Here is a 17,249-nt window from a genome sequence, read left to right as displayed (position 1 = left end):
GTTCTTGTTTTGATTGGTGCATGCAACTCGAGGATGTTGTGAAGACTAGAGTTGTAGTGCTGAACGGATTCATTAACTGATGTGAACTGTGTGACTTGTGAAATTTTCTGTATGTCCTGGTTAAAGAGAATGGTGTCAATTGCTTTTAAGTTTCTGAACCGGATTTGACGTTTTGTTTGGACGTATGTTTCTGCTAATGGCAGTTCCAGGGAGACGGCGTTATGGTCAGACACGCCCAGGTCGTACAGCTTTATGTTTTTAATGGGAGCATTGTCTGTTATGACCAAATAAAGAGTGTGGCCTTTTGTGTGTGTGGGAACTGTTATATGTTGAGTGAGGTGAAGGCAGTCCAGGAGATCTAGGAGCTCTGCAGCTGGGCGGTTTGTGGGGAAGTCGACGTGAATGTTGAAATCTCCCAGTATAAGTGTACTATTGGAGGTTGCACAGAGTGATGTTAGTAGGTCTTGAAGTTCAGCAGTGAATCCAGGGGGTGGTTTTGGGGGGTGGTAGAAGAGAAGAATTTTTGTTGTTTCTTTTTGTGATCTATATACACACACACATAAATATATACACACACACATATATATATACACACACACACACACACATACACACATATATGAGGTCTATTAGAAAAGTATCCGACCTTATTTTTATTTTTTTTTTCAAAAACCATATGGATTTGAATCACGTGTGATTACATCAGACATGCTTGAACCCTCGTGGGCATGCAAGAGTTTTTTCACGCCTGTCGGTTACGTCATTCGTCTGTGGGCAGTCTGAGTGGAGTGGCCCACCCTCTCGTCGATTTTTTCATTGTTTAGGAATGGCTCAGAGACTGCTGCTTTGTTTGATAAAAATTTTTTCAAAACTGTAAGGCACAACTGAGTGGACACCATTCGATAAATTCAGCTGGTTTTCGTTGAAAATTTTAACGGCTGATGAGAGATTTTTGTCTGGTAGTGTCGCTTTAAGGATGGCCCACGGTGCCTGACGGCGATCTGCGCTCTGAGGCGGCGTCATCTCGCTGTTTCAAGTTGAAAACTTCCAAATTTCAGGCTCTGTTCACCCAGTAAGTCGTCAGAGAACTTTCAGAAGAAGTCGGCATGAGGAGTTTATGCGGACATTCCACTGTTAAAGGAGATTTTGTAATGAAAGAACGTGCGGGCAGAGTCGCATGTCGGGCCGCACCCGACCGCGGGGGGTCGCGACAGGAAAAACACCTCCGTTGGAAAACTTAACGGGCACGTTGGAACATGCCCAACTGTTAAACAATTTCTGTTACTCACTTGTTGAAAGCCATCAAACGCCGCCTGAATTTTACAAATGATTTTCAACATTATATATATATATAAACACATACACACACATATATACATATACGAGGTCTATTAGAAAAGTATCCGACCTTATTTAAAAAAAAAAAAAAAAAAACATATGGATTTGAATCACGTGTGCTTGCGTGAGCCAACCTTGAACCTTCACGCGCATGCGTGATTTTTTTCACGCCTGTCGGTTGCGTCATTCGCCTGTGAGCAGGCTTTGAGTGAGGAGTGGTCCACCCCCTTGGCGGATTTTCATTGTCAGGGAAATGGCTGAGAGACTGCTGCTTTGCTTGATCAAATTTTTTTTAGAAACTGTGAGGCACATCCATGTGGACACCATTCGAGAAATTCAGGTGGTTTTTGGTGAAAATTTTATGGGTTTCAAAGACATTAAGGGATGTTACTGTCGCTTTAAGGACGGCCCACAGCAGCTGTGGGGCGCGCCGCGCTCCAGCTGCCATCAACAGGCTGAACGACCATTTCATTTCTAAACGGATCGCTCTGTGGATCCGTGACCATCGTGTGCACTTTCTCTGGTTATCACAAGAGCTGGACATCACCCATTTTCCCGCAGATTTCACTTTTAACTAGAGATTTTGTCGTGGAAAGCCGAGCGGATGCTTCGCGCGTCATGATGGATTCGCTGCTGGACCGACACAAAACCACCTCCGTTTTGGTCTCACAGGACGGCTTTGAGATGGTGTTCAGACAGCTGTCGGTGGTTTTTCAGTCGAGTGATTATCCAAGAAATTGTGGATGTGCCTGGACATGCCAGAACATGTTCTGTGACGCTTCATCACGGCGTTGCTTTGCGCGTCGCGGCACCGCGTCACGACGACAAGCGAGACAAAGAACACCTCCGTTTCAGAGTGCCAGAAGAACAAGCTGGGACATGTCCACCTCGCACTGAAAGGCATGTCCCAGCTTGTCCTTCTGGCACTCTGAAACGGAGGTGTTCTTTGTCTCGCTTGTCGTCGTGACACGCAAAGCGTCCACTCCTTTCCATGACAAAAACTCCTCGTAACAGTGGAATGTGCCGTTCATTTCCAAACTGGACGCAGTGTTTTATCCGGGACGTCGTCTGGACTAGCACAGGAATTGTGAAATAGAAGCTTTAAAGACTGCAAGATTGTTGACTGGGCTACAGCCCCAGCAGATAGACTGGTTTGGAGGAGAACAGTTTGTGATGATATCAAGACCTTTGAGACCAATAGACGGAAAGCTGCTGAAGCTCTGAAACAGCAGTCTTCTAGTTAGGTGCCCGGATGAATTTCTTCTGGATCAACATGCTCGTGTCGAATGGCAGTGACAATGATGATTATTGTTTACCGTAGTACTTTTAAGGAAGCAGGAAAGGAGCGGGATTCAATAATTTTATACTTCTTCTCACTCCTTTTTGAACGAACTTTATAAAGTCTGTTTTACTTTTTACGTTATGATTACAATACATAAATACAAATAAATGAATATTACAATTTGTAATGCATTTGACTCTGTAATGATAACTTTAATACTGAAAATGCCAGACTTGCTACCACGTGAGCATCACTCCCACTTTTAAGTTATAAAACACATCTATCAACTGTGTCAGAAGACCATAACAGGTCAGTTTAAGATAAAGTATTACTCCTAGACATATGCTCTTTAAGGTTTAGCAGGGAAAAATGAAGAGAATGGGGACCGCGCCCACGGCTCAAAAAGGTTGCCGGCTGCCCAAGGTGCCTGATAAAAACAAACAAAAAAAAACCCACTAAATTCAGCACTGAGCGATCCGTACTGATCACTGATCTCAAAAATGACCCAGGCAAGCTGCAAAAAAGTGGAAATCTGCCAAAAAGTGGAGATTTTTCATCCCTGCTTAATGTATTTATAAATTGTTTAGGTTCTTGTTATCATATACACAATATTATTATTTTTAATTCTATTTTGTCATATGATTTTTAAATGGACCGTAGTGTTTTCAGTTTGTGTCATCCATGTATTTGTAACATATTTACAATTATATTATGTACTTACTAAATATAATCACTCACCACACTCACGCTTTTAATATAAACATGACTTACCGCCCTCTGCTGGAATGACGTGCGATTCCAGAAAGTAGTTAGTAACAGCCGTTGTTCAGTGTTGTTAACTAATATCTGTAGCTTCTTCAAAAATATTAGTCCTATCAATGTTCTGTTTTCACAGCATTCATTCTTAACTCAGAATACATAAGCACACCAAATGGCAAATGTCAACTGTTCACAGTTCATATTTTAAGGAATGTATGTCTTCACTTGTCCCATATCAGGAACATTTCAACATTTGCTGCGCAGAGATCCTTATGAATACAGATGCACTTCAAACCTTCCAGTGATTGAGTTAAACACCAAAACTGAAGGAACAAGAGAACATCTCTGATCTTCAAAATGTGAGAAAAGTGTCTCCAAAAACTCAAGAGGTCCAAGTTCCAGAGGAGACCTTCATCTGGTTAAATATCCTTAGAGTCCAGCTCACCTGTTGTCTCTGAAAAACCTGCTGCTATACTTCAAAATAAAACAAAGGCTCTTTAAAGAGCAAAAAATCTGGTTACTTTTATATTTTACATGACCTTCTTGCTGTGAGGCAATAGTGCTAACCACTAAGCCACCGTGCTGCTGTCAAAATGTATAGTAATCAGGAATTAATCTTGAAGTTAAAAAAAAAACATTTGTAAGGATTTGTAAAAGTGCAGGTTTCCTAAAGTAAGAAATATTATTTAAACTTCAAAACGTATAGCAGTCAGAAATTAATCTTGAAGTTAAAAAAAAAAAAAACATTTGTAAGGATTTTCTTTAAAAACTGCTGTGTATAAATGAACAGTTCTGATGTTCCTCCGACACATTTCTACACTCTTCTGTGTTTTGGCCTGATGTCTTGTCTTTTTTGTTTTTTTTTTGGCTTTTATGGCCCGGTCACACAGCACTTAACGAAGGGAAACAAAGCCCAAACGAAACAAGAAATCTGGACTTTTGTTGACTTTCCTTTAACCTTCGCGCAACTTCGGTCCTACAGCTGGCGCTTCACCAGGATTTTTAAACTGATGAAAAATTTGAACAAATGCTGCGAAAAACTCAATTCGTCCCCATTTCATTTTGCTGTAGTTCTTGAAGGGTTTTTTTACTGCTTGCTTAGTTTTTGTAACATTAGTGTTTAGTTTGACTTCGTTCGACCAGCTGAATGTTTTCACACAGTACAGAAGCCGGTTTGTGAGCACTTTTGTGGAGGAGAGATGCAGCTCCTTCGCAGGCAGAACTGGTGCTTGGTGTGGGGCTTCTGCCGCTGCATGTGATGTGGCGAGTGCTGCCGCGGTCATGCAGTAGTGCTGGCCAGCCAAGAAAAAATTGCTGGCCTCCTCCACAAGCGCACGGCACTCCGTGATTGTGGTGTTGTTCCAGCGCTGTGCACACATGAGAAGAGAGTTGCTGCAGCATTCTGTCCATGAACTCTGAAGAGCTTGCTGTCATCCATCCTGCGCAGAGAGAAAGGCCTGCTAACCCTGTGAGCATCTGACAGTTCAAATGTTTGAGGACGCGATCCTTGATCACTGCGTATTTGTTTGCACAGCTTTGCAGGAGCGCGATCAGCCTCATTTCCATGGAACTGACGGCTGAAACGATCCTTGATTGCTGTGTATTTGTTCGCAGCAGGGGCCTTTGCAGGAGCGCGATCAGCTTCGTTTCCGTGGAGCTGAGGGCCGACATAATATTTTGTCTCGTCTGCTGTGATCTCTCAGAGCGAACTGCGCCTCTGTTTGTGCAAACCAGGCGCGAGTTTATAGATGCGTGACTTTGCGCATCAAGTGTGGAATAACTTCCAGCAGCGGGTATTTGCTTGTAAACTGCCTGGATCCACAGAGGTGTTTCATAAGAAAACACAAAACCCAGTGTGATCGCAACTGGCTGCATATTTTTTGAATATTTGAGTCGCTAAATTATGTACGAGGCAGTCCCTTTGTGCGTGCATGTACGTGCGCTACAACATATCCAAACACTGAATGCATTCATCCAGAGTGAATCAGCTGGAGAGAAAGTGAACCATGTGCAAGTGTCTGATTTATGTACACAGCGCCTGTGCGTGCACGATCAGAACCGGTAATTGAACCCACGCGTGTGCCTGATTGCATGATCACACAGCTGCAACCTGGTGATCAGAATTCATCAGAGTTTTTTTGGGGGAGGGGGGACAGATCTTTCACTCGCACGCACGCAGTGCTCCAGCAGTGGCTCCAGGCGCATTTTGTTTAAAGCGTGGAGATCATTAGCTTCAGTTTAGTTTTATTGCTCTTTTGTCTCTTTTGCACTCTTGATTCGCAAGTTATTCGGTGATAAAGCTCATTCGTCCACCTTTTCTCAACAATTTGTGACTTTTTTTTTTTTTTTACTTTTTCCCTTCATTCAGGAAATCGTCGCAGCTGTGTGATAGGGCCATAAAGTAACTCTTGGGCGTTACTTCACAAAATTTGGCCCTCAAAATGCAGGGAATAGTGTTTCAGAGAGTTATAAATCCCCCCCCCCAAAAAAAATGGGGGGGCGGACACTCGTAAAATACCCGTGCCTCCAGCACTCGCCGCACAGCTATGCCGTGCAAACTTTGCTGTGAAAAAAATCCTGGTGAGGACCTCGAATATGGATCTGCATTTTGATTTGGCACAAATTTATGTCAGATGTCCTTCCTGATGCAATTCCACATTTTATACAGGATGGTCTTGGTCTTGAACCAAGAACCTTGTGTTTGTAAGTGCACTAACCGCTTGGCCACCATGCCAACCTATTTAGCAAGCAATTCCTATAGGGAAATTTAAACATTTCAGACCAAGTTACATAAAATTGGATTGAATTCATAAATGGGAAATATCACTGCACAGGTTAAATTATTTTTTTCCACCACCTTTGAGACTATGTAGCTGAATTTTCTGACTGAAATCATGCCTAAATATGACCATATCCTTATTACTGGTGATTGTAATTGTATTGTGTGTTGTCCTCATAAGCCAATGGCAAGGGAATTTTTAAACCTCATTGACTCTTTTAATCTTGTGCAGTTTGTGGCTGGACTCACACAAGAACACAGACACACATTTGATCTTGTTTTATCATATGGCTTAACATAGAGACTTGTGACGCAGTGTTGACTGATCATATGGCTGTATTATTTGAAGCTGCTCTGTCCTGTAATACAGTTAAACACGCCGTTCCTGCTCGATGCAGTCGCATTATTCACTCAATCACTATTCCACTGCTGTTCAGTTTTCTGCCTCTTAATTACAACTATGTCATTCCTGAGTCTGTGTGTAATGCAGAGGCACTTAGCTCATGGTTTCACTCCACCTGCCAGACTGTTTTAGATGCTATTGATTATTGATTTATTGTATTTTTGTAGTTCAATTGGTTTAGTCAGTTTAGCTAAGTGTAACTTTGCCGTTACCGTGAGTGGGTTGTAACTTTGCCGTTACCGTGAGTGGGTTAAGTGTCAAGTTGCCGTTACCGTTAGTGAAAAGTATAGTGTTTGATGTCTTTTGCCACAGTCTCTGTTTGTGGGTGTGTAAAAATGAAAGCACCTGTTCACAGAAGAATGCAGAAAAGACAAAACGCTTTGCATGCGTATATGTAACTTTGATTACAGACAAACTGGGGAGAGCTGACATTTGCCATGCTTATGTATTTTGGGTCAAGGATGAACGGTGCCACAATGCCTAATAATATTTTTGGAGAAACTAATAGTTTCATCTACATATTAAAAGCATGCATGCGTCCATGATTTTATTTAGCAAGTTCAATCCAAGTACATAATCGTAAATATATGAAAAATTCATGAATGATACAAGAAAGTGATTTAAAAATCAAAGAACAACATAGAACTAATAACAAAAAAATAATAATAACAGTTATAATAATAATAGCATGTATGTGATAACAAAAACCTAAACAATTTATAAATACATTAAGACAGGAAATTAACATTAAAAAATGATGTAATTAACAGGAAATAAGAAGGTTGAGTTCTAAGGCTCTACAACCCCAATTCCAATGAAGTTGGGACATTGTGTAAAATGTAAATAAAAACAGAATACGATTTGCAAATCCTCGTCAATCTATATTCAATTGAATACACCACAAAGACAAGATATTCAAAGTTCAAACCGATAAACTTTGTTTTTGTGCAAATATTTGTTCATTTTGAAATGGATGCCTGCAACACATTTAAAAAAAAAAAGCTAGGACAGTGGTATGTTTACCACTCTGTTACATCACCTTTCCTTCTAACAACACTCAATAAGCGTTTGGGAACTGAGGACACTAACTGAGTGTCTGATTGGGTATAAAAGCAGCATCCCCAAATGTCTCAGCCGTTCACAAGCAAAGATGGGGTGGGGATCACCACTTTGTGATCAACTGCATGAAAAAAAACATAGTCCAACAGTTTAAGAACAATGTTTCTCAACGTTCAATTGCAAGGAATTTAGGGATTCCATCATCTACAGTCCATAATATAGTCAAAAGATTCAGAGACTCTTGAGAAGTTTCTACACGTAAGCGGCAAGGCCAAAAACCAACACTGAATGCCCGTGACCTTTGATCCCTCAGGCGGCACTGCATTAAAAACTGACATCACTGTGTAAAGGATCTAACCGCGTGGGCTCAGGGACACTTGAGAAAACCATTGTCAGTTAACATAGTTTGTCGTAACATCTACAAGTGCAAGTTAAAAGCCTACCATGCAAAGTGAAAGCCATACATCAACAACATCCAGAAACGCCGCCGCCTTCACTGGGTCTGAGCTCATTTGAAATGGACAGACACAAAGTGGAAAAGAGTGCTGTGGTCTGATGAGTCCACATTTCAAATTGTTTTTGGAAATCATGGCCGTCGTGTCCTCTGGACAAAAGAGGAAAAAGACCATCCAGACTGTTACCAGCGCAAAGTTCAAAAGCCAGCATCTGTGATGATATGGGGGTGTGTTAGTGCCCATGGCATGGGCAACTTACACATCTGTGATGACACCAATCAATGCTGAAAGGTACATCCAGGTTTTGGAGCAACACATGCTGCCAACCAAGCAATGTGAGCTGTCGCCCACTGAAAATGTGTGGTGCATTATGAAGCGCAAAATATGACAACGGAGACCCCGGACTGTTGAACAACTGAAGTTATACATCAAGCAAGCATGGGAAAGAATTCCACCTACAATGCTTCAACAACTAGTGTCCGCAGTTCCCAAATGCTTACTGAGTGTTGTCAGAAGGAAAGGTGATGTTACACAGTGGTAAACATACCACTGTCCCAACTTTTTTGAAATGTGTTGCAGGCATTCATTTCAAAATGAGCAAAAATTTGCACAAAAACAATAAAGTTTTCAGTTTGAACATTAAATATCTTGTCTTTGTGGTGTATTCAATTGAATATAGGTTGAAGAGAATTTGCAAATCATTGTATTCTGTTTTTATTTACATTTTACAGAACATCCCAACTTCACTGGAATTAGGGTTGTAAAAACATGCTGGACTCACATGACATTCCTCTGGGCTTCAGACCAATGGATGCTCAGTTCAAACCCCAGCCTGACTGGAAAAATCACTAAGGGCCCTTGGGCAAGGTCCTTAATCCCTACTTGCTCCCGGTGTGTAGTGAGCACCTTGCATGGCAGCTCCCTGACATCAGTGTGTAGGTGTGTTTGTGTGAATGTGATGCATAACTGTAAAGCACTTTGAGCATCTGATGCAGATGGAAAAGTGCTATATAAATGCAGTCCATTTACCCTTGAAAAATGTCAGCTACCTATTTTGTAAACACTACCCAATCGAAAGCCCATGGATCCCCAAAGACAACGTGCTAGTGCTTATATATTCATGAAGCAAAACCACTCTTCCAAGTAGAAGAAAATAAAAGGCTGTTAATTACAAAATTACATATTTGGCCAATACCAATCGCAAGGAGCAAATGTTGGCCTTGGCTACTTCTGGCTTCATGCCCAGTGTCATTTTCACCCTAGAAATTTTCTTATGAAGGAACTGGGTTAACAGCTACCACATATCAAAGCATTAAAAACACAAACATGAGACACACGCACACTGACCGAGCCTGCATCCAGCCTTTGGGCCACAGTGGTTTGACCTCGTTCTCTAAGAAGGCCTTGAGGTAGTCTTCCAGAGACAGAGTGCACTGCTTCTCCATCTCATAGCAGCTCATCTTTACTCGCACCAAGCTACACAGCAGATTCCTGCAAACAGAAAAGAATTCAGGCACACACCTGAAATGAAGATGAACCAAGTACAGACGATAAACTAATACCTGACAAAAATCATTTCTAAAAGATGAAACTGCCAATCAAGGTAATTTTATTTGGACACTGCCGCATTCACATGGAAATGATAGAAAAGCACAGTAATAATGAAATTCCTGCCGTCTGCAGAGGCAGACTGCAACATGAGGCGCAGGCATTTTTCAATGTTAAGGACACAGACAATAATTTACTTAACTGAAAGAGTTATTACTTTACACAAATATATTAAAACTGGATGCCCTGATGGTAGCTTAAAAACTAAAATTTTCCTGATGTAATATCACACAAAATAACGTTTATCGGATTAAAACTGCGTGACTGGATACTTCCGGTGAAGTCATGATAAGAACAGCAGGTTAGAGACAAGGCTCTTCCTCGAAATTTAAAGGAGATGGAAAACAAGGGACTTTGAAAGAAACAACGATACATCACCGAGCACAAACAGCACAAGTATGCTACTATCCGCAAGTAGAACTGGGTATCTATTCAAATGCCATGAAACGATTCTATTCCGATTATTAAGATTCAGAATTGATTATTTCGATTTCATTCATTTCAATCCAATACAGATTTGGGTTTGTGTTATTAAAACCGTTTTTGAGCTGTTACCTAATTGTCTAGTTATGCAACATAACGTATTATATGTATTATATTGACACTTGACAGCAAATTAATGAAGTATTGGTAGTTAATAATGATGCCTATAAGTCTGATGGCACAGACCAATCCCATTCCCAGAATGACAGAGTAGTAGTATTTTTATTTTATAAACATACTGAAGGGCAGAATTACTGTCCAAAAGAGGACACCAGAGGTACTTGGTTCATTGGCCCCGACACAGGTACATTTCTGCAACCTTCCATGTTTTGGTCTGATGCCTTGTTTCTTTTGGCTTTAAAGTAAGGCTGGAACAAAGATAAAAAAAAATAAATAAACTATGGCTTAACATCACAAAATTTGGCCCTCAAAACGCAGGCAAGAGTGTTTCAGAGAGTTATACATTTTAAAATTTTGCAGGGGCAAATGGTCCCGGTCTCCCCTACAAACACTCGCGTGGCCACACACCAAGTGCTGGTGGAAAAGACTGACTGAAAGGTCAGTCCACACCAGAGAACCTTCATGCACAGTCCCACAGAAAAGGCATGTTATGAGGAATAGTGTTAATTTCGTCAGACAAAATGAGACAAAATATGTTCATCAACAACCCTTTTCCCATGACTAAGACGAGACGGCACCAATGTTTTAAAAACACTGACTAAAACTGTGTAAATGTGCGTTACTGTTGATGAATAAAAACGAGAAAATGTTTTGCAAAAAATAAAAAAATAAACAAAAACGAGAGTTACGAATGTAACTACGGTTCTATGAATTCCAGATGACCGCCAGAGGGCGGTGCTTTAGCACCTGGATAACTACATGTGCGCAGCACAGAGGTCGAGAATATATACCAACAAAGTCATGCCATTGAATGTGACCTGGGTGACGTCACTGGTTGTCTTTATATACCAGACGCACCCAGTGCTCACTTCTTTTCGGAATGAACTCGCAAAACTCTTGAGTGACAAGCAACTCTGGTGGTCATCCGGAATTCATAGAACCGTAGTTACATTCGTAACTCTCGTTCTATTTCATTCCTCCTGAACACCAGAGGGCGGTGCTTTGGCACCTGGATGACTTAATACCAACAAGGTCATGAAGAGTCACACTCACCTCGCATCAGCAGTGGCGAGTGGAGGCAGACAACACCGCCAAAGTCACCGCAGGAGGAGCAGCCACATTCAGTCTGTTATAGTGGGCGAAGGTACAGGACGAAGCCCACATAGCAGCAGCACAAATATCACTCAAAGGGACACCTCTCAATGCAGCCCAGGAGGTGGACACCCCTCTGGTGGAATGGCACGTAACCTTAGGAGGCTGAAGACCTCTGGACCTGTATACTTGTAAAATGGCATCCACGACACAATGCAAGAGTCGCTGCTTTGAGACAGCACAGCCTCTTTTGCGATCACCATAACACACAAACAGGGCATCCATTTTCCGGATCCCGGCAGTCGCACTAATGTACTGCTTCAACATTCGGACAGGACACAGGGAACCTGAAACAGATAATCCTGGATCAGAATGCGGGACATACACAGCCAAGGAAACTGGCTGGTTAACATGAAAAGCTGAAATTCTCTTGGGTAAAAAGGACAGATTAGGCCACAGCGTAACCCCAGATCCATCAGAATTCCATCGCAAACAGTCCCTGCGACTGATAGGGCATGGAGCTCTCTCACCCGCTTAGCCGAAGACAGTGCAAGTAGAAAGGCAGTCTTCACTGACACCCATTTCAGATCAGCACTTTCAACTGGTTCAAAAGGGGATACGCTTCAACCCTCCAGGGCTAGAGGAAGGTCCCATGAAGGTACGCGTGCAAGCCTTGGAGGCCGCAAACGTAGAGCACCTTTCAAAAAAACGACACACTAAGAGGTGTGAACCCACTGACTGGCCATCAACGTCGACATGCTGGGCAGAGATTGCAGCAACATAAACCTTCAAGGTAGCGACAGAAAGTCCTTTCTCCAGCAGTTCTTGTAAATATTTGAGGAGAATAGGCACAGGGCAACGCTCTGGGTCTAACTTTTGTTTCTCACACCACCGCACAATCAGCTTCCATCTGTTGTCATACAAAGCCCTGGTAGAAGCAGCACGTGAATTAAGGATAGTCTGAACAACAGCCTGGTCACAAGAACTTAACAAGGAGTCTCGCCCCTCAACGACCACACATACAGTTGAAGGCGTTCTGGGAAACCAAATCCTCCCAGGCCAGAATGGAGCAACCAGCAGCACCCTGTGGCTGCTCTGATCTATCCTGTGCAGTGTCAACATCAGCAACGGGAGAGGAGAGAAGGCATAAAGGAGGCAATCCGGCCACGGGTGAGCCAATGCATCCTGCCCCAGCAGGCTGTCTGGTTCCAAGAGGGAGTACCACCGTGGGCAATGTGTCGAGGTGCTTGAAGCGAAAAGGTCCACTTCCGCTGCACCATATTTCTGCCAGATCATTTGGACCACAATCGGGTTCAGTCTCCACTCTCCCGGTGGTGGTTTCTGTCTGGAGAGTAAATCCGCTGCGCTGTTCTGTACGCCAGGCAGATGAACTGCTCTGACACTTTGAAGGCGAGGCAACGCCCATAAGAGAAGCTTCCGAGTTTCTGCCAATGAGTGATTGGACCTGGTGCCCCCCTGATGGTTTATGTGATAGACTGTTGACATGTATGTCTGACCGGACAAGAACATGTCTTCCTCTCAGGGCCGGGAAGAAATGCTTGAGAGCCAGTCGCACAGCGCAAAACTCCAGCACGTTTATGTGTTGGAGTCTCTCCTGAGGACTCCATACACCCCTCACCATCCTGTGATTCCACACGGCCCTCCAACCTTTGAGTGATGCATCTGTAACAACCACCTCTCGGCGAGAAGAGACGGAGCCTAGAGGGACACCGTTGCAGATGAAGTCCACGTTCCCCCAGGGTTTGAGGTGCAGAAGACACTGGTTGGAGAGTCGTACAAGCCTGTGCTGATGCAAATTTGAGTTGAGGCCTAGGTTGTTGATCCAAATCTGTAGGGGATGTAAGAACAGAAGTCCCAAAGGTACCACTAGCGACACCGCAGTCAATTTGCCCATCAACCGGAGCAGCAAACCAAAAGGCAGCGTCACAGCCCGTTGAATGTGCGAGACGAGACGAATTACATCATCCACTCTCTGCGGGGATGGCGATGCAGTCATAGTCAGGGAGTTGATGGCAATGCCGATGAAGGTCGTTTGTTGACTGGGAAAAAGAGAACTCTTTGCAAAGTTCACTGTGAGTCCTAAATGAGAGACATGGTTTAGTGGAAGAGCTGTGTCGTTGTGCGCCTGCTCCTGAGTCGGAGTGCAGACAAGCCAATCATCTAAGTAGAGTAGGATTCTTAATCCAAGATCTTGCAGTGGGGCTAGTACTGCAGCCATACATCTGGTAAATGTACGAGGGGCGAGAGACAGGCCGAAAGGAAGCACCCTGAACTGGTATGCCTGACCTTCGAAAGCAAAGCGGAGAAACTGCCTGTGATGAGGCGCCACTGGCACATGGAAATAGGCGTCTTTTAAGTTGACACTTGTGAACCAGTCTCCTGGTGTGATAGTTTGAAGGACGTCTACTGTGCGGAGCATGTGAAACTGCAGCAATTTGATATAACGATGCAGACGTCAGAGATCGAGGATAGGACGAAAGCCGCCATCCTTCTTTGGAACAAGGAAGTAAATTGAATAGAACCCCCTGAGCTGGTCTGAACTGTGAACTGGCTCTATGGCCCCCTTCTCCAGGAGTTCCAAAATCTCCCGTTGTAGGGCGGCAGACTGCACCGAGTTGGAAACAACAGTCATCTTCACCCCATTGAACTTTGGAGGACGACATCTGAACTGAATTCTGTAACCTTCGAACAAGGTTGAAATGACCCATGGGTCTTGAACTTGAGCCTCCCAGTGGCTGAGTTGATTTCGTGAAAAACGGCTGGGGGCCAAACATTGGCAGTCAGACCCGACCACCTCTGCCTCACATCCCTGAGGACCTCTGGGCGCAATTACTGGAAGCTCTGTGAAACAGCTCAGTTCTCGGGGGTCTGCCCATAGGCTCCCGAAAGGCAGGCCGCTGGGAGAGCTGGCCCTCAACTGCAAAACCACGTGCAGCTCTGGGAGTCGGCGGAAGCCTGGCTGTAGAGTGAAAAGCTGTAGCACATCTGACTGGCTGAGGTCTGGAAGCCCGGTGTAGGTCAACAAACTGTTGCCGAGATTTACCAGCCTCAACAGCACGCTCCAAAGTTTGTTGGGCCGCAGGTCCAAATACTTGGCCTGGAAGAACCGGCAGCAAACGGAGTGTGCCTCTGCAGGATTCGGACAGGGGGGACTGCGCAAGCCACACCTGACGTCTTGTGATGGTAAGGGTTGACATCAGTCTGCCAAGCTCTCTGGACATATAAGCAAACGTTTGGAGTGAGGCATCACTAAGACTTTGCATAGCATCATCAACCTCTGCCTCCCTCAAAGACTTTGAGAGGGCAAGGGCTAAATGGAACAGTGAGTTGCCTAGGCGACCAATGTGAGCAGCTATGTCATAGCTTTTGGTGAGGAGGTCATCAATGACCCTACACTGAGGAAGTGGGCAACGGGCATCCGGCCGAGCAGCATCAGCTGGAGCCACAACCAGGTTCGCAATAATGCTGTCAACGGCGGGCATACGGTTCAGACCATACTGTGCCGAATCACACAGAGCTAAGGATTGTCGACCCCAAGCCTGGATAAAGCCAACTGAACAGCTCGCTTGACAAAGGATAGTCCAGGTCCAGTTTGCGGCAGGGACTCTGCCTCGGAGGTGTGAGAGCCCACTAATGAATGGCTTGGAGAAAGACCCCTCTCATCCTCATCCTCCACACAGTTTATATCACTTGTCATGTACAAGGAATCAGTCGCAGCAATAGACATGACATCTTCCTCCTGCTGAGTAACTACATTGGTCTGATCAGCCTCATTAGGGACAACAGGAACTGTCACAGCATCCCTAGGCTGTAGATTCAGAAGCAAGGACTTAATCTGAGCAAACTCGGAAGTCAACGTTTCGACCTTTTCAGCCAAAGCATGGTCATGAGTAACCTTCTTAGCAGAAGGGGCTCCTGCATGTGGGCGTTTACGGCGCTTTGGTTCCTTCCTGGGGCTGGAGGCCAAAGTCGCACTAGATAATCCACTTTCCAATGCCACAAGTCTAGCAGATCTCTCTGCCAGTGGCATGCTGGCACAATTAAGGCAGGCATCGCCAGTCAGGGCTTCCCTCAGGTGTCCGATCCCAAGACACGAGGGGCAAAACATATGTCCATCATCTGGGCTCAAGGGAGCCAAACAGGTACTACAGCCATGCAACAAAGGCCCTGTCAACATTGTGGACTGCGTGCAGATGGCTAACGCAAGCCCTGATGGTTACAAATGGAAAGACAATGCATGAATCACACGCAGTGTAAACAGTAACACGAGGCACGGAGCGTGAAGCACTCACAGCCGCAGACTCGGCACAAGGCACGGAGCGTGAAACACTCACAGTGTAAAAGCTAATACAAGGCCCGGAGCGTGAAACACTCGCAGTGTAAAAGCTAATACAAGGCCCGGAGCGTGAAACACTCGCAGTGTAAAAGCTAATACAAGGCCCGGAGCGTGAAACACTCGCAGTGTAAAAGCTAATACAAGGCCCAGAGCGTGAAACACTCGCAGTGTAAAAGCTAATACAAGGCCCGGAGCGTGAAACACTCACAGCAACAGTAATAACACGATGCACACAGCCGAAAAACTTACAGCCCAAGTGCTAAGTCACTTAGAGCAACGATGACAACACTAGCTGCTCGCGGAGCTGTTAAACTTAGCAAATGGCGGCAGTGCAGACGAAGTACTTCAAGGAGTGGAAAACACTCACGGCAAGCCCAACACAGTACACTATACTGGTTCTGATACACACACTACCACGTAGTTAACGGGGTTAGTGACAACTAACCAAATAGCCAGTTTTCATCGAAACAACACAGCTAACGTGCACAGAGGAAAATACCCAGCAGGGCAGCGGCAAAGGCGCGCACCCGGCGTTTAGGAAGGTGTACTCACAACAGGCGTCAGTCAAAGAATACAAAAACGGTGAAGCCGTGTCTCGCAGCCTCTGGAGGACGTGTGCAGTGCACGTAGCTCCAACCAAAGGTGGGTTGCGAGGCTACAAGCGAGAGCGGCAATCGCAGCTAAATGCGTTCTCAACCTCTAAGAATGCGAGAATGTAGAAAAGAAGCGAGCGCTGGGTGCGTCTGGTATATAAAGACAACCAGTGACATCACCCAGGTCACATTCAATGGCGTGACTTTGTATATATTCTCGACCTCTGTGCTGCGCACATGTAGTTATCCAGGTGCTAAAGCACCGCCCTCTGGCGGTCAGGAGGAATGAAATAGAACTCCTTCCTCATTTTCGTCTACTACACAAGAAAAAAACGCAACATCCAGTCCAGCTGTCATGTGTTTGTGTCAGCAGTTCTTCTACTGTACTGTCTGCTACATTATGCATCCTCTCGCTGCGCGATTCTGTGAGTATCATCACATGGACAGTTTTCATTTGTTCATCATTAGTGTGCCTTTTTTGTGGGGCAGCCAACAACGTGGTTCTCTGCCATGGACTGGAACATTAATATCTCCCACTTCTCTGGTTCCTAAACTAAAGTTACAGTCCGTCATGAAAATAATAATAATAATAATAATAATATCATCCGCTCTGTGTCTGTTCTGGGATTTGCTGCTACTCTCTGCCAAGTAAAGGTGGAAAGATGGATCATTCCACATTCAATAACTTCAAAGCGAATCACCGTTTTAAATTAAATGACACCTCTTTCCAAACGTTGTAAAACAGATAGCATACTACAACCAACCAAAGCTGTTTTTCCCCAAAATGAGACGTCCTCTATTCCATCGGGGAGAACTTATCCCGGTGTCAAAGTGACAGCGCTCCAGTTTGACAACAGCCGAGTTGCAGCGCTCCAGGCATGAGTATTGTTGGGGAGACTGGGGCCAATAACATTTTACATT

General features: G+C 44.3%; 1 protein-coding gene and 1 long non-coding RNA gene across 4 annotated transcripts in view; one reads left to right on the top strand and one right to left on the bottom strand.

Moving 5' to 3' along the window:
- Positions 1–5,216, top strand: part of LOC117525733 — a 12,655-nt gene extending 7,439 nt beyond the window's left edge. Inside the window, exons 2-3 of the long non-coding RNA XR_004565131.1 lie at positions 3,430–3,432; positions 5,204–5,216. This is a non-coding gene — a long non-coding RNA (uncharacterized LOC117525733). The remainder of the gene's footprint in view (positions 1–3,429; positions 3,433–5,203) is intronic.
- LOC117525732 (ubinuclein-2-like) overlaps positions 1–17,249 on the bottom strand; it is a 67,944-nt gene that overhangs the window by 15,807 nt on the left and 34,888 nt on the right. For all 3 annotated transcript variants that reach the window (XM_034187662.1, XM_034187663.1, XM_034187664.1), the window contains one exon: positions 9,423–9,566. In XM_034187662.1, the coding sequence (XP_034043553.1) occupies positions 9,423–9,566 (144 nt within the window). The remainder of the gene's footprint in view (positions 1–9,422; positions 9,567–17,249) is intronic.

This window comes from Thalassophryne amazonica, chromosome 15, assembly GCF_902500255.1.
Source record: "Thalassophryne amazonica chromosome 15, fThaAma1.1, whole genome shotgun sequence".
Classification (NCBI taxonomy): Eukaryota; Metazoa; Chordata; class Actinopteri; order Batrachoidiformes; family Batrachoididae; genus Thalassophryne; species Thalassophryne amazonica.
Note: the sequence above shows the minus strand (reverse complement) of the source record. Positions and strands in the feature narration are given on the sequence as shown.